General features: G+C 41.1%; 1 protein-coding gene across 1 annotated transcript; it reads right to left on the reverse strand.

Annotated features, from left to right (window-relative positions):
- Window positions 1-102: 102 nt before the first annotated feature.
- cdca3 (cell division cycle associated 3) lies at window positions 103-17,476 on the reverse strand. The gene is made up of 6 exons (XM_061914857.1): window positions 17,321-17,476; window positions 14,150-14,322; window positions 10,167-10,272; window positions 9,322-10,095; window positions 9,176-9,240; window positions 103-394 (listed from the first exon to the last, which is right to left on the reverse strand). Exons 2-6 carry the CDS (start codon window positions 14,282-14,284, stop codon window positions 299-301), a joined length of 1,176 nt encoding a protein of 391 aa, XP_061770841.1. The 5' UTR covers window positions 14,285-14,322; window positions 17,321-17,476; the 3' UTR covers window positions 103-298.
- Between the last annotated feature and the right edge of the window lie 803 nt (window positions 17,477-18,279).

Raw genomic sequence — 18,279 nt, forward strand, 5'->3', positions numbered from 1 at the left:
TTCAAGATTTTCATATTAGTATAGCACGTTTAGCACACGTGTCTAGGGTTGGTTTTCTTAAAAGACTGTCGAATAAAAAGATAAAGATTCTACTCGTGGGCCTTTTTTTCTGTGAACAAAAATAATTTTATTAATATTTACAGAAGGGACAAAACAGGGTAAAAAAAAGAAGAGTTGCACTACAATGTGGCAGTAAAAGCAAACAGGAAAAAAAGTCAGTTCCAAAGGAAACTGCACACATAAAAATGTTAAGATTAAAAAAATGGACAGATCTTCGGAAGCAAATAGTGTAAGTGAATCATCGATTCTCCTTGTCCAGAGACATGGTCAGAACTCTGCGCTCCATTTGTGCAGGACGAGGCTTCTCTTGGATGGAAGAAACCTTCGGCTTGGTCTGAAATGAATAAATGTTACTTCTTAACCTGAAATTTTTGCTGTTAGACATACTGTATAAATAGAAGACTATGACCGATACATTTTTAATGGATTACTTCTATACATATACAGTCATGTGGAAAAATTACATTTATGTTTTAGGAATAAATGCTAGCAAATATACAGTATATGTGGAATTGGGGGTTAAAGGCCTACTGAAATGAGATGTTCTTATTTAAACGGGGATAGCAGGTCCATTCTATGTGTCATACTTGATCATTTTGCGATATTGCCATATTTTTGTTGAAAAGATTTAGTAGAGAACATCGACCATAAAGATCGCAACTTTTGGTCGCTAGTAAAAAAAAGCCTTGCCTGTACCGGAAGTAGCAGACGATGTGTGCGTGACGTCACGGGTTGTAGGGCTCCTCACATTGTTGATAAACATAGCCACCAGCAGCAAGAGCAATTCGGACCGAGAGAGCGACAATTTCCCCATTAATTTGAGCGAGGATGAAAGATTTGTGGATGAGGAAAGTTAGAGTGAAGCACTAGAAAAAAATTCAAAAATAAATAGGTGACGGCAGTGGAAGCGATTCAGATGTTATTAGACACATTTACTAGGATGATTCTGGAAAATCCCTTATCTGCTTATTGTGTTAATAGTGTTTTAGTGAGATCATAAAGTCATACCTGAAAGTCAGAGGGCTGCAGTGACCGCTAGTGTCTCTGAGAAAGCCAATGGAGGAGCCAAGATCACAGCTGCCTTTTTGACAGCTGCTGCAGGAGGACGCTAACTCCACACAAGTCTCCGGTAAGAGCAGACTTAATATCACAATTTTCTCATCCAAAAACTTGCTGGTTGACATGTGGTAAAGAAACATGTTCGCTAAAGCTTCACAACAAACAAAGAAACACCGGCTGTGTTTTGGTTGCTAAAGGTAGCTGCAATCCACCGCTTTCCACCAACAGCATTCTTCTTTATAGTCTCCATTATTAATTGAACAAATTGCAAGAGATTCAACAACACAGATGTCCAGAATACTGTGTAACTACGCGATGAATAGAGACAACTTTTAGCCGTAAGTGGTGCTGGGCTAAATGTCCGCTATAACCAGTAACGTCACAAACACGAGTCATCATTCCGCGACGTTTTCAACAAGGAACTCAGCAGGAAATTTAAAATTGTAATTTAGTAAACTAAAGCGGCCGTATTGGCATGTGTTGCAATGTTAATATTTCATCATTGATATATAAACTATCAGACTGCGTGGTGGCTAGTAGTGGCTTTCAGTAGGCCTTTAAGTCGCCAAAAATGATTCCCGAGCCCAGCCACCGCTGCTGCTCACTGCTCCCCTCACCTCCCAGGGGTGCAACAAGGGTGTGGGTCAAATGCAGAGGTTAATTTCACCACACCTAGTGTGTGTGTGTGTGTGACTATAAGTGGTACTTTAACTTTAATACAGATAATTTGGGTTGCAACAATTAATATATTTTTAATTCAATAAATCGTGTAATGAATGTTGATAAAATATGGACAGCATGGAGTGGCCGAAACGTTAAATACATGGACATTGTTTCCACCCAGTCACTGCAATAGAGCACAGGAGACTGCAGTGGTGTGTGGGTGCAATATACTGCAGATTTTGTTTTTTAATTAATTAAAAAGGTGCAGTTTGCTACTTGCTCACATTAACACTTTTCAAAAGCAAAAAATATAACACCAACACCGGGTATCAATGGCAGTGGTTCTCAACCTTTTTTCAGTGATGTACCCCCTGTGAACATTTTTCTAATTCAAGTACCCCCTAATCAGAGCAAAGCATTTTTGGTTGAAAAAAAAGAGATAAAGAAGTAAAATACAGCACTATGTCATCAGTTTCTGATTTATTAAATTGTATAACAGTGCAAAATATTGCTCATTTGTAGTGGTCTTTCTTGAACTATTTGGAAAAAAATATAAAAATAACTAAAAATGTGTTGAAAAATAAACAAAATATTTCTCCACATAGAAGTAATCATCAACTTAAAGTGCCCTCTTTGGGGATTGTAATAGAGATCCATCTGGATTAATCAACTTACTTCTAAACATTTCTTCACAAAAAAGAAATTTTTAACATCAATATTTATGGAACATGTCCACAAAAAATCTAGCTGTCAACACTGAATATTGCATTGATGTATTTCTTTTCACAGTTTATGAACTTACATTCATATTTTGTTGAAGTATTATTAAATATATATATTTATAAAAGGATTTTTGAATTGTTACTATTTTGAGAATATTTATGAAAAATCTCACATACCCCTTGACATACCTTCAAGTACCCCATTTGAGAACCACTCATCTATGGTACCATTAGTGGTTTACCAGAACATATATGTTTGACAACTGTCAATATTTTTCACAATTATAAAAAGTTATGTTAAATGTTTTTACCGGCCCGGATAGAATGATTGGTGTTTACAGCGGTCACTCATCCTGTCCGTGCAGAGAGTGTGTGGACATACAAAAGCAGCCCAAGAGAAGCAACAAACAATTTGCAGTCATGTTGTTAATAATATACATTCCATGGCTGCTAATGCCAGCTATCTAAATTGCTATGATTGGCTAATAACACTCAAAGCCAATGCATGTGTAACATATGTACGTAATTGTATAAGTTCCAGCACCTCCCACGACCCCGAGAGGGAGAAGCGGTAGAAAATGGATGGATGTACGTACGAGAGGACGTATAAGGGATGATATTGTGTGTAAAACACATTGGAAAGTTGGCACCCTCTAAGCATCTGTGTAAATATTGCAAACAGCTCCTTTAATGCACACATGTTAGGAAATAAGCGATAGAAAATGAATGAATGGACGGATGTTAGAAGTGCAAATTCTATGTTGATGTACATTTATAAGAGAATGAGTGTTGTCAGCTGGAAACCAGGAGAACATTTATTTCAACAATGATTCCTAAAATACACATGGAAGCTTATGTGGTTAATCAGATTACTCAAACTAATCAATAGATTGCTCAAATAAATTATAACTGCATCCTTACAGATAATCCTCAAAAATGTATAAGCATTCGACAAACGGAAAATGACTTGAGCGATTGTTTGCGAAGTTTAGCTTTCAGAAAATCTTGTTAAAAATTTGATACACATGATTTTCAGTTCCTTAAAAATAAATGTAAACATTTAGTTGAAAACCTTAATTAAAAGTAGCATTGAGTGTCTTGTAAAGCTGTGGGAAAAATTTCAATTCGATTTGACTTCTGGAATATAAAAAAACAGCGCCATCGTGTGGTGTGTTAGTCACAAAAAGAATGAATGAGGTGTCTAATTTCTTCCACATGACTGTATAGCTAGCCAGCTAAAACTAAGAGACATGCCCGCTAGAGTTATATACAGTAGATGAAACATAAATATGAAGCGTATATGGGAGCTAGCAAAGGGAGTAACAATTAGTGATACACATTGAAAAGCTATATCTACTATATATACACCTTTTAGTCTACAACTATTAGGGGTGCTGGGAGAAAAATATTCACATCCAAATATATATTTAAATTTCTTTCATTCCAATTCTAAATTAATTCATTGTATCTCTCTCATACATCTATATACACACATTATATTATATATGTATATATCACACACACAGTATATACATATAATGTACTGTAGGAAAAATTGAGAGATATCTGTAAGATCTGTCTTTATTTTTTATATATAAAAATAAGATATATCTATCTCTCTATTTTTATACATAAAAATAAGAGCTATACATTATTTATTTATATATACAAAAATAAGATATATCTCTCTATTTTCACACACACACACACGCACACACACACACAGCTAACTAATCAAATTTTAAGAATTTTCAAAATACTTCTTTAGGCCATATACGGCAGCAGCCAAGACCAACTGTTTTGAAAAGGTTTAATTATAATTTATTCCCATCCCTAATAGTTATTAATCTACAATGGATAGCAAGTAGTTATAGCTGAGGGAGCAGATAGATAAATAAACCTAAAGATGTACTGATAAATAGCTACAAATAATGTACTGTAGGAAAAATTGAAAGATATCTATTTATAAGAGAGATACCGGTATCTGTCTTTTTTTATATATAAAAATAAGATATATCTATCTCTCTATTTTTATACATAAAAATAAGAGCTATACATATATATTTATTTATATATACAAAAATAAGAGATATCTCTATTTTCACACACACACACACACACACACACACACACACACACACACACACACACACACACACACACACACACACACACACACACACACACACACACACACACACACACACACACACACACACACACACACACACACACACACACACACACACACACACACACACACACACACACACACACACACACACACACACACACACACACACAGCTAACTAATCAAATTTTAAGAATTTTCAAAATACTTCTTTAGGCCATATACGGCAGCAGCCAAGACAACCTGTTTTGAAAAGGTTTAATTATAATTTATTCCCATCCCTAATAGTTATTAATCTACAATGGATAGCAAGTAGTTATAGCTGAGGGAGCAGATAGATAAATAAACCCAAAGATGTACTGATAAATAGCTACAAATGTACCGTAGGAAAAATTGAGCGATATCTATTTATAAGAGAGATACCGGTATCTGTCTTTATTTTTTATATATAAAAATGAGATATCTATCTCTCTATTTTTGTATTCAAAAAAAAGAGCTATATCCATCCATCCATCATCTTCCGCTTATCCGAGGTCGGGTCGCGGGGGCAACAGCCTAAGCAGGGAAACCCAGACTTCCCTCTCCCCAGCCACTTCGTCTAGCTCTTACCGGGGGATCCCGAGGCGTTCCCAGGCCAGCCGGGAGACATAGTCTTCCCAACGTGTCCTGGGTCTTCCCCGTGGCCTCCTACCGGTTGGACGTGCCCTAAACACCTCCCTAGGGAGGCGTTCGGGTGGCATCCTGACCAGATGCCCGAACCACCTCATCTGGCTCCTCTCCATGTGAAGGAGCAGCGGCTTTACTTTGAGTTCCTCCCGGATGGCAGAGCTTCTCACCCTATCTCTAAGGGAGAGCCCCGCCACACGGCGGAGGAAACTCATTTCGGCCGCTTGTACCCGTGATCTTATCCTTTCGGTCATGACCCAAAGCTCATGACCATAGGTGAGGATGGGAACGTAGATCGACCGGTAAATTGAGAGCTTTGCCTTCCGGCTCAGCTCCTTCTTCACCACAACGGATCGGTACAACGTCCGCATTACTGAGGACGCCGCACCGATCCGCCTGTCGATCTCACAATCCACTCTTCCCTCACTCGTGAACAAGACTCCTAGGTACTTGAACTCCTCCACTTGGGGCAGGGTCTCCTCCCCAACCCGGAGATGGCACTCCACCCTTTTCCGGGCGAGAACCATGGACTCGGATTTGGAGGTGCTGATTCTCATTCCGGTCGCTTCACACTCGGCTGCGAACCGATCCAGCGAGAGCTGAAGATCCCGGTCAGATGAAGCCATCAGGACCACATCATCTGCAAAAAGCAGAGACCTAATCCTGCGGTTACCAAACCGGAACCCCTCAACGCCTTGACTGCGCCTAGAAATTCTGTCCATAAAAGTTATGAACAGAATCGGTGACAAAGGACAGCCTTGGCGGAGTCCAACCCTCACTGGAAATGTGTTCGACTTACTGCCGGCAATGCGAACCAAGCTCTGGCACTGATCATACAGGGAGCGGACTGCCACAAAAAGACAGTCCGATACCCCATACTCTCTGAGCACTCCCCACAGGACTTCCCTAGGGACACGGTCGAATGCCTTCTCCAAGTCCACAAAGCACATGTAGACTGGTTGGGCAAACTCCCATGCACCCTCAAGAACCCTGCCGAGAGTATAGAGCTGGTCCACAGTTCCACGACCAGGACGAAAACCACACTGTTCCTCCTGAATCCGAGGTTCGACTATCCGGCGAAGCCTCCTCTCCAGTACACCTGAATAAACCTTACCGGGAAGGCTGAGGAGTGTGATCCCACGATAGTTGGAACACACCCTCCGGTCCCCCTTCTTAAAGAGAGGAACCACCACCCCGGTCTGCCAATCCAGAGGTACCGCCCCCGATGTCCACGCGATGCTGCAAAGTCTTGTCAACCAAGACAGCCCCACAGCATCCAAGGCCTTAAGGAACTCCGGGCGGATCTCGTCCACCCCCGGGGCCTTGCCACCGAGGAGCTTTTTAACTACCTCAGCGACCTCAGCCCCAGAAATAGGAGAGTCCACCACAGATTCCCCAGGCACTGCTTCCTCATAGGAAGACGTGTTGGTGGGATTGAGGAGGTCTTCGAAGTATTCCTTCCACCTATCCACAACATCCGCAGTAGAGGTCAGCAGAACACCATCCGCACCATACACGGTGTTGATAGTGCACTGCTTCCCCTTCCTGAGGCGGCGGACGGTGGTCCAGAATCGCTTCGAAGCCGTCCGGAAGTCGTTTTCCATGGCTTCCCCGAACTCTTCCCATGTCCGAGTTTTTGCCTCCGCGACCGCTGAAGCTGCACACCGCTTGGCCTGTCGGTACCTGTCCACTGCCTCCGGAGTCCTATGAGCCAAAAGGACCCGATAGGACTCCTTCTTCAGCTTGACGGCATCCCTCACCGCTGGTGTCCACCAAGGGGTTTTAGGATTTCCGCCCCGACAGGCACCAACTACCTTGCGGCCACAGCTCCGATCTGCCGCCTCGACAATAGAGGTGCGGAACATGGTCCACTCGGACTCAATGTCCAGCACCTCCCTCGTGACATGTTCAAAGTTCTTCCGGAGGTGGGAATTGAAACTTTGTCTGACAGGAGACTCAGCCAGACGTTCCCAGCAGACCCTCACAATGCGTTTGGGCCTCCCAGGTCTGTCCGGCATCCTCCCCCACCATCGCAGCCAACTCACCACCAGGTGGTGATCGGTAGAAAGCTCCGCCCCTCTCTTCACCCGAGTGTCCAAAACATGAGGCCGCAAATCCGATGACACAACTACAAAGTCGATCATGGAACTGCGGCCTAGGGTGTCCTGGTGCCAAGTGCACATATGGACACCCTTATGTTTGAACATGGTGTTTGTTATCGACAAACTGTGACGAGCACAAAAGTCCAATAACAAAACACCACTCGGGTTCAGATCCGGGCGGCCATTCTTCCCAATCACGCCTCTCCAGGTTTCACTGTCGTTGCCAACGTGAGCGTTGAAGTCTCCCAGTAGGACAAGGGAATCACCCGGGGGAGCACTTTCCAGTACTCCCTCGAGTGTACCCAAAAAGGGTGGGTACTCTGAACTGCTGTTTGGTGCATAAGCACAAACAACAGTCAGGACCCGTCCCCCCACCCGAAGGCGGAGGGAGGCTACCCTTTCGTCCACCGGGTTGAACTCCAACGTACAGGCTTTGAGCCGGGGGGAAACAAGAATTGCCACCCCAGCCCGTCGCCTCTCACTGCCGGCAACGCCAGAGTGGAAGAGGGTCCAATCCCTCTCGAGAGAAGTGGTTCCAGAGCCCTTGCTGTGCGTCGAAGTGAGTCCAACTATATCCAGCCGGAATTTCTCGACTTCGCGCACTAGCTCAGGCTCCTTCCCCCCCAGTGACGTGACGTTCCACGTCCCAAGAGCTAGCTTCTGTAGCCGAGGATCGGACCGCCAAGTGCCCTGCCTTCGGCTGTCGCCCAGCTCACAATGCACCCGACCTCTATGGCCCCTGCTATGGGTGGTGAGCCCATTGGAGGGATGACCCACGTTGCCTCTTCGGGCTGTGCCCGGCCGGGCCCCATGGGAACAGGCCCGGCCACCAGGCGCTCGCCATCGTGCCCCACCTCCGGGCCTGGCTCCAGAGGGGGGCCCCGGTGACCCGCGTCCGGGCGAGGGAAATCTGGGTCCATGGTTTTTCATCTTCATAAAGGTCTTCGAGCTGCTCTTTGTCTGATCCCTCACCTAGAACCTGTTTGCCTTGGGAGACCCTACCAGGGGGCTTTATGCCCCCGGACAACATAGCTCCTAGGATCATTGGGACACGCAAACTCCTCTACCACGATAAGGTTGCAGCTCAGAGAGGAGTTGCAGCTCAGAGAGGAGCTATATATATATCTTTATTTTTATATACAAAAATAAGAGCTATCTTTATTTTCACACACACAGCTAATTAATCAAATTTTAAGAATTTTCAAAATACTTTAGGCCATATACGGCAGCAGCCAAGACAACCTGTTTTGAAATGTTTAATTATAATTTATTCCCATCCCTAATAGCTATTAATCTACAATGGATAGCAAGTAGTTATAGCTGAAGGAGCAGATAGATAAATAAACCCAAAGATGTACTGATAATTAGCTACAAATAAATAAAGAGCTACAGCATATATCAAGAAGTGAAGTGATCATTATAACTAGTGATAGATTGTTATGGATGGTTAAAGGGAGAGCAATATAGCTAAATATCTATAGCAGGTATACTTATTTAATGCTTAGAGTACTTCGAAAAGCGCAAAATAAAATGTGATTTATTATCAGGATTACAAATAGATAGCAAATGTTAGTAATAGATACTAGCTAGCAAGGTTACAGGATGAACACGTTTATCATCATATTAAAAAGGACGACTTTTGTCACCTTTGCGGTGTTATGAGGCCAACAAAATGTTCTGTTGGAACACACAAATTAGTTTGAAATGATCAACTTTGTCACTAAAGTGCACAATAAAGTTGTTTTTGAATGCTAGCAGTGAGTGTGCAGTACCTGAGGACGCCCTCTGGGAGAATTGGTCTCCTTGAGGATCTGTAGTGGGGAGCGGCCTTCTGTACCTGATACAAGGTAGAAATATAACAAAAAGAAAAATAGTTATCAGAATTAGAATAATAATATAATATATTTATTTTATTTACCTTTCTGCTTTGGTTTCCCAGAGTTTCCCTTGTTTTCATTGTTTGTGTTCTTAATGGCGACGGACACAGCGAGAGGCGAGGACCCTCCTTTCCCACCTTGCACTGCTCTGGCTCTCAGCCCCGTGGGCCCGAACCCTTTGCCCAACCACTGAGGTTTGAACACCTGCTGACTTGGGCTTTTGGGGTCAAAGGTGAGGCGGTGGACACCAGCAGTAAGCGGTTGAGGCAACACGGGGCTGGCCGCCACGGAAGATTCCGTGACGGGATCTGCAGGGGTGACAAGGTCTGGAGAGTCCTCGAGTGTGACAACAGGGAGAGCGTAGAGGTGGTCTACCCCCCGAGAGGCAGGATCCTCCGCATGCGGCGACGAGGCAGGGCTGCTCTCAAAGTGCACCTCGGCCGCGGTAGCGCCTTCGTGGCAGGTGATGAGACTCATGCTCAGCCTCTTGTGCAGTGGAGACTCCCTGGCTTCCTGCGCCTCCTCCAGGCTGACGTCTGCCTCCACCTCCACCTGGGGCTGCTCCAGGAGCACAAACGGGCTGGGGGCGTCTACGCCGTAGACCGGCGTAGCTAAGAGGTTAGCATGCTCCGCCAAGGAGCAGAATGTGTCCACTCTTTGCGGGCTGAGGAGGGGAACCGTGGAACCAAACTCCTCCTTCTTGTGGAAGGGCTCCTCCTCCTGGACGGCGTCGCTGGAGCCATTTCGGGGGACTTTGCCCTCAGCCTCGGCGTGGAAGAGCATGCCCAGGCGACGGGCGAAGGAGTCCACCTTGGCTGCAACATCACATTGAGTGATTCCACAACCCACGAGAAGATTGCGCTCATTTGTTCTACAAACCTCTTACCTTTCATGACCGCCCTCACAGGTGTGCGAGAAATGCCGACAGTGGGAGAGCGAGGGTCACTTGACCCCAGAGGACAATCTTCATTTCTCACCTTAAGCCCAACAACCTAGGGGGGGATATTTATTATCAATAACATTATGGAGGAGATGACACCCGTCACACATGAATAAATGCTGTATTTCTGGCTAGTTTGGGGGTCAGCAAACCACGGCTCTTAAGCGCCACCCAAGTGGCTCCCTGGAGCATTTTTAACTTTTTTGACAGCCCGTTGCCGTGGGATGCCATATTCAAACTAATCTACAAAACTACTATCAATGTGCAAAATCGTTATTTTCAAATTAAAATTATTTTTAACTTCTTACCCACGGGGAAAATGTTAAAACTATGGAATATGACTGAGTCAGATGATTGCCGCTTTTGCTGTCAGGAGTCTCAAGCCACCCTGCATTTGTTTTGGTATTGTCATATTTGTCTTCTTTCTGGGTGGAAGTTGAAAAAACGTGTTCAAGGATTGGTTTGTTTATGAAGCTTGATGTAGTTTGTTATTTTAGGAGAGTTTATTGACAAGCATGACTTAGTCAATTTAATTATAGTACTTGGTAAAAGGTTTATTTTTAAGGCCAAAAATAGATATTAGCTTAGTTTTACTTTCTTTAAAACATTTATTCAGTATTTAACTTTAGACAGATACATGATTGACAACAGAAATGATGCCAAAAAACATGAAAAAAGATGGGAAATGTTTAAAGGCTTATTGTGAAAATGTAATAATGTTTATAGATATGCAACAACAGCAACATATATGCTATCTATTTTTGAGTGTATAAAATGAAGGTGTGTGTTGAGTCTGACTTGGACATAATATGGACTATACACAAATGCTTTTAATGAAAATGTAATTTTGTTTATAACTTATATACAATCTGTTGTTTCCCTAATTTTTGTTGTTGTACATGGATGAGGGTGTGTGTTGCTGAGCCCGACTTGGACATTGTCTGGACTGGACCTGGTTTTAAAAACCTTTTAGACAAGTCTAATTTCATTAACAACCTGGTCTGGTGAAGATAATTTTTTTTTTATTATTTTATAAATAAAATAAAATGAGATTTAAAAAAATGACAAAAAAAGACAAATTTCTTGGATAAAAAAGAAAGTAAAATCATATAAAACAATTATATTAAAAATAGTAATTAATGATAGTGTTAGTGGACCGGCGACACACACAATCATGTATGTTTCAGGGACTGTGTCCCTTGCAGACTGTTATATATGTTGTGGGAAGCAGAAAGAAACAACCCTTTTTTGTGTGAGTGGGTGTGGATGAGTGTGAATGGGGGAGGGAGGCGTTTTCTTTGGGGGGGTTGATGCACTAATGGAAAGTGTATCTTGTGTATTTTTATGTTGATGTAATGAAAAATAAAAAAAGGATTGAAAATGGAAAAAGATGGTGGAATTTTTTTTGTTTTTTTTTTTTTAGAATGTGGCAGCACGGTGCAACAGGGGTTGATGCGTCTGCCTCATAAAATGAAGGTCCTGAGTAGTCCTAAATTTCAATCCCGGGCTCGGGATCTTTCTGTGTGGAGTTTGCATGTTCTCCCCGTGACTGCGTGGGTTCCCTCCGGGTACTCCGGCTTCCTCCCACCTCCAAAGACATGCACCTGGGGATAGGTTGATTGGCAACACTAAATTGGCCCTAGTGTGTGAATGTTGTCTGTATGTATGTGTTGGTCCTGTGATGAGGTGGCGACTTGTCCAGGGTGTAGTACCTTCCGCCCGAATGCAGCTGAGATAGGCTCCAGCGACACCAAAAAGGACAAGCGGTAGAAAATGGATGGATGGGTTTTTGTATATTTTTTGTTTGAGGACAAACATGACACAAACCTTCCCAATTGTCCACAGTTGAATATGTCTGTGTGTATGCTTCACGGATGAGAGTATTTGGTGAACATCAAATTGTCCTACTAATTTCGGCTGTTCTTGAACTCACCATGTGGACTGTCAGGCAAGTTTGTTTACATGTAAAATCTTCCACTCCTTTCTCTCATTTTGTCTACCAAAAGTTTTATGCTGTGCGAGAATACACAAAGGGTGCCCTTTGTTGATGTTATTGACTTATTGGAGTGCTAATCAGGCATATGTGGTCAGTTGGTGACTGAAAGCTAATCGGTGCCAACATGCTATTTAAGCGAACTAAGCGCTTGCTTAGGGCCCCGCAGCCACCAGGGGGCCCCCAAAAGCAAATAACAAAAAATTCTTATTTTTTGCATGTAGAGTCTGCACTCTTCCTGTGACTGTAGCATCTACAGAGCGGAGCTTTTCTAAGCTCAAATTAATGAAAAAACTAATTGAGATCTTCCATGGCTCAAGAAAGACTGAGTGGACTGGAAGTGATTAGTATTAATAACAAAGTCGGCCATCAGATTTCTTACATTGATGTAATAAATGACTTTGCCTCCAGAAAAGCCAGGAAGCACAGGTTTTAAGGAGTGGGTGGAGTGGTGTGGGTGGAGAAGAACAGAGGAACAAAATTGTGATGTGATGGTCAAATGTGTGAATTAAGGTAGTTTATTTTGATTTTTTCCCCACAAAATTTTTTTGCACATCGTTATGTACATTTAGATAGTTTTGATTTGTAGTAACTTTATATTTGTTTATAAACCGTTATTTTACCTTGTTTCTGGTAACTCTGTTCATTATTATTATTTAAGTATTTGCTTGATATTTAATTTAATTATGTTGGTTTTTTGTACAATTGAATTTGTTCCATTTTATATATATTCAAGAGATTTTATTGTTGCACTTTATTGTTTTTTTTGCACTACGAATTATTTTTGCACATTGCTGTTTCAGGTTTTTGTTACCAAAAATAATAAAGTGAATCAGAATCAGCTTTATTGTCCAGTTATGTTTAACACACATGGAATTTAACTTCAGTAGACTGCGCTCTCTTTGTACAAAGTAAACATTAAATATGAACAATTAACTAAAAATATAAACTAGTAATTAAAGACTAGTATGTACAATACTGATGGAACAAGATGACACTTTTACTGTAAATATAAAGCTTTATCACTTGGACTGTTCAACCCCAGGCCACTCTAGTAGCTGAATGTTTTCTACATTTTAAGATTAGGGACCATGTGTGGCACTCTGGACATCATTCGTTCATTCATTGGTATTATTTATGTTCTTAACTGGGCCACCCCTATATCTTTATTAATGACATGTCATTTGTAAAGACATGCCAGGCTGACAATAGGATCATGTAAACAACACTACCAGAGCCGCAATGAGTTTATAGTAGGTGTGTGAATGTTCAACAATCAATATTATTGGCAGAAATAGAGGGCCCCAAAATCAAATTTTGCTAGCTGTATGAACATATTGCATCATTATGCCTCATTTGTAGGTATATTTGAGCCCATTTAATATCTTTTACTTTTGTCCTCTTTGTATATAATTTAGTTTCGCATGTCTCATGACCACATAATCTGTATGTAATATTGGCAGCATTTCAGATGGTTGTTGGTGTGCCATGTTGTTCCAGACGACAGCAAACATTATCAAAGATTCTAAAAAATCTATTAAAAGAAGACAGCCTTAACTTGGACACACACATCTATACCTTTGGCCATTAAAAGACAGTAATTTCCAGGAGTTATCTCACCTTCTGAGGAGCCTCTGATTTACTAATGGTTTCTAATGTTGTAAAAATGTGTAGAATAAATATTACATTTCAAACATTTCTGTCAAAGATTTGCTACAGCCTGTGACAGTCATTTTAATAGTAGGCTAACATAGCTAATATAGACACTTTCGTCATGTGTTGCCTTCATTATAAGACCTATATACGGCTTTTAATTTTTTGCTGCTCCAGACAGATTGTGTGTAATTTTGGTCCAATATGACTCTTTCAAGGTTTTGGGTTGCCGACCCCTGGGCTAGTTGTAGCGTTGGCACCATAAGACAGGTGTGTACTCTACCTGAATAGGAGTGCGGTCAATGGCCACCGACGGAGAACGTGGATCCACCAGATGGGCAACACAGGCGTTCTTGATGGATGCTTCAGGTTTGGTTGCAGCACACACGGCGGTCATCTTACTTTCACTGGATCCCATAATTACTACTTGTTTGGAGTATTAGTAATATCCCAAACCTGGGTGCAAAATCCACACAATACAACTTTATCAACACACTTGACAGCAAAAAGTGCAATTTAATCATTTTCAAATAAACTACTTTATTGTGTCAAGAAAGAAGACATGCAAGTTGTGTAATCACAATACGATGTCTCAAACAAATAGCCATTAAGAGCAATGTTTTCAAAACTCAAATTACAGTTGGTAGTTGTCATTTAATGCCAAGTTTAGGTCCTCTTCAGGTGGAGTTTGACACTTTTAGAGCAGTGGTTCTCAAATGGGGGTAAGCGTACCCCTGGGGGTACTTGAAGGTATGTGATATTTTTTTTTAAATATTCTAAAAATAGCAACAACAAAAAAATCCTTTATAAATATATTTATTGAATAATAATGCAACAAAAAATGAATGTAAGTTCATAAACTGTGAAAAAAAATGCAACAATGCAATATATAGTGTTGACAGCTAGATTTTTTGTGGACATGTTCCATAAATATTGATGTTAAAGATTTATTTTTTTTGTGAAGAAATGTTTAGAATTAAGCTCAGGAATCCAGATGGATCTCTATTACAATCCCCAAAGAGGGCACTTTAAGTTGATGATTACTTCTGTGTCCATCCATCTTCTTCCGCTTATCTGAGGTTGGGTCGCGGGGGCAGCAGCCTAAGCAGGGAAGCCCAGACTTCCCTCTCCCCAGCCACTTCGTCCAGCTCTTCCCGGGGGATCCCGAGTTGTTCCCAGGCCAGTCGGGAGACATAGTCTTCCCAACGTGTCCTGGGTCTTCCCCGTGGCCTCCTACCGGTTGGACGTGCCCTGAACACCTCCCTAGGGAGGCGTTCGGGTGGCATCCTGACCAGAAGCCCGAGCCACCTCATCTGGCTCCTCTCCATGTGGAGGAGCAGCGGCTTTACTTTGAGTTCCTCTTGGATGACAGAACTTCTCACCCTATCTCTAAGGGAGAGACCCGCCACCCGGTGGAGGAAACTCATTTGGGCCGCTTGTACCCGTGATCTTATCCTTTCGGTCATGACCCAAAGCTCATGACCATAGGTGAGGATGGGAACGTAGGTCGACCGGTAAATCTAGAGCTTTGCCTTCCGGCTCAGCTCCTTCTTCACAACGGATCGGTACAACGTCCGCATTACTCAAAGACGCCGCACCGATCCGCCTGTTGATCTCACGATCCACTCTTCCCCCTCTCGTGAACAAGACTCCTAGGTATTTGAACTTCCGTGTGTAAATCTTTATTTATAATTGAATCACTTGTTTATTTTTCAACATGTTTTTAGTTACTTTTATATCTTTTTTTCCAAATAGAGAAAGACCACTACAAATGAGCAATATTTTGCACTGTTATACAATTTAATAAATCAGAAACTGATGACATAGTGCTGTATTTTGCTTCTTTATCTCTTTTTTTCAACCAAAAATCCTTTATTCTGATTAGGGGGTACTTGAATTAAAAGTGTTCACAGGGGGTACATCACTGAAAAAGGTTGCGAGCCACTGTTTTACAGCAGTGGTTCTCAAATGGGGGTACGTGTACCCCTGGTATGCCGAGGGGTACATGAGAGATTTTAAAAAATATTCTAAAAATAGCAACAATTCAAAAATCCTTTACAAATATATGTATTGAATAATACTTCAACAAAATATGAATGTAAGTTCATAAACTCTGAAAAGAAATACAACAATGCAATATTCAGTGTTGACAGCTAGATTTTTTGTGGACATGTTCCATAAATATTGATGTTAAAGATTTAGTTTTTTTTGAGGAAATGTTTAGAATGAAGTTGATGAATCCAGATGGATCTCTATTACAATCCCCAAAGAGGACACTTTAAGTTGATGATTACGTGTAGAAATCTTTATTTATAATTGAATCACATGTTTATTTTTCAACAAGTTTTTAGTTATATTTATATATTTTTTTCCAAATACCGTTATTTCCTTGAATTGCCGCAGGACATATAGTATGCGCCTGCCTTGAATTACTGCCGGGTCAAACTCGCTTCCCAAAATAATTAGCGCATGCTTAGTATTACCGCCGGGTCAAACTGGTGACGTCACGAGTGACACTTCCCCTGTCATCATTTTCAAAATGGAGTAGGCTGATTTCAATACCGGTCATTTGAAATCGCATAAAGGGAAGAAGATTAAGAGCTGTTCAGTAGGATTTAAGGTCCAAGCTTACATCACACTCAAATTTTTACTGCATACCTTTGGTAAGTGCCGGTGTGAGAAGAGGTTTTAAAATAATTAGCGCATGCTTACTTTTACCACATGCCTTTGATAAGCGCAGGAGTGAGAAGAGGTTTTAAATTAATTAGCGCCCGGGCGGCAATTCAAGGAAATACGGTAGTTCAAGAATGAGCAATATTTTGCACTGTTATACAATTTAATAAATCAGAAACTAATGACATTGTTTTGTATTTTACTTCTTTATCTCTTTTTTTCAACCAAAAATGCTTTGCTCTGATTAGGGGGTACTTGAATTAAAAACATGTTCACAGGGGGTACATCACTGAAAAAAGGTTGAAAACCACTATTTTATAGAACCAAACAGCTTTATAAAAAACAAATTTTCTCACAATGCAATTTTTTTTATTGCATTAAAATGGAAGGTATTTTCTAACAATTTGGGACAATAAAAGAAATACAACAAATAGAAGCAGCGAAAATCCTTTACTTCCCTCACATTTGTTACAGTACTTCTTTTGAAGTCCGATAGCTTATATACGTGTGTTTAAAACATTTGTAAATGCTCTAGAATTAAGTTAAATGTATTTATTTGGTTAAAAGTAAGAGCTACGAACACATTTATTCCTAACAAGTCATTTAGAAATGAATAATTGCAGGCTAATGCTAGCTAGTAGTTGCCAAGTTACTTTGGCTAATGTCGGCTAAAAGCTCGTGTTCTCATTTCATTTCACTTTCAAAGACAATACGGTTGTATTTTTACATATATCATTTTATAACAGCCAAAGTTGACATAAGCGAGTATGCTGAAGCTTACCGTCAAGAGTCGACAGCCGCGCGTGTACTGTTAAAAAACACTTGGTTGAAACTCCCAATTCCAAACAAACACCAGCTTCTTCATACATTTAAATGGTGAGGTGAACGCCATGCTTTTTTTGAACTAACCAATCAGCGAGTGGGTAAAGACCACTGCCCGGCGCTGATTGGTTCAAATGATTGTGATCGACAGGTGGGCGGGGCGGGAGGCTGCATTTTTTTTAAAAACAAACTGACGTTTGCACACGTGACTCATCCCAAAAAAATATTTAAACGAAAACATTTTTTGTAAATCATGTACATTTTACATATGTTCAAGTAGATTAATAATAACAATCAATCAATGTTTATATATACAGCCCTAAATCACCAGTGTCTTAAAGGGCTGCACAAGCCACAACGACATCCTCGGTAGAGCCCACATAAGGGCAAGGAAAAAGTCACCCCAGTGGGACGTCAGTGACAGTGACTATGAGAAACCTTGGAGAGGACCGCATATGTGGGCAACCCCCCCTCCCCCAGGGCAGTGGTTCTCCACCTTTTTTCAGTGATGTACCCCCTGTGAACACGTTTTTAATTCAAGTACCCCCTAATCACAGCAAAGCTTTTTTGGTTGAAAAAAAGAGATAAAGAAGTAAAATACAGCACTATGTCATCAGTTTCTGATTTATTAAATTGTATAACAGTGCAAAATATTGCTCATTTGTAGTGGTCTTTCTTGAACTATTTGGAAAAAAAGATACAAAAATAACTAAAAACTTGTTGAAAAATAAACAAGTGATTCATTTATAAATAAAGATTTCTCCACATAGAAGTAATCATCAACTTAAAGTGTCCTCTTTGGGGATTGTAATAGAGATCCATCTGGATTCATCAACTTCATTCTAAACATTTCTTCACAAAAAAATAAATATTTAACATCAATATTTATGGAACATGTCCACAAAAAATCTAGCTGTC

The sequence above is a fragment of the Nerophis ophidion genome, linkage group LG11 (assembly GCF_033978795.1).
Source record: "Nerophis ophidion isolate RoL-2023_Sa linkage group LG11, RoL_Noph_v1.0, whole genome shotgun sequence".
Lineage (NCBI taxonomy): Eukaryota > Metazoa > Chordata > Actinopteri > Syngnathiformes > Syngnathidae > Nerophis > Nerophis ophidion.

What these genes read in the sequence shown, in the direction of transcription:
- cdca3 (XM_061914857.1), bottom strand. Translation starts at nt 14,284, where the DNA reads ATGGGATCCAGTGAAAGTAAGATGACCGCCGTGTGTGCTGCAACCAAA. An exon ending in TGGGAAACCAAAGCAGAAAG is followed by an intron (nt 9,241 to 9,321) that starts GTAAATAAAATA and finishes ACCTTGTATCAG; the next exon opens with GTACAGAAGGCCGCTCCCCA. An exon ending in CTCCCAGAGGGCGTCCTCAG is followed by an intron (nt 395 to 9,175) that starts GTACTGCACACT and finishes TATTCATTTCAG; the next exon opens with ACCAAGCCGAAGGTTTCTTC.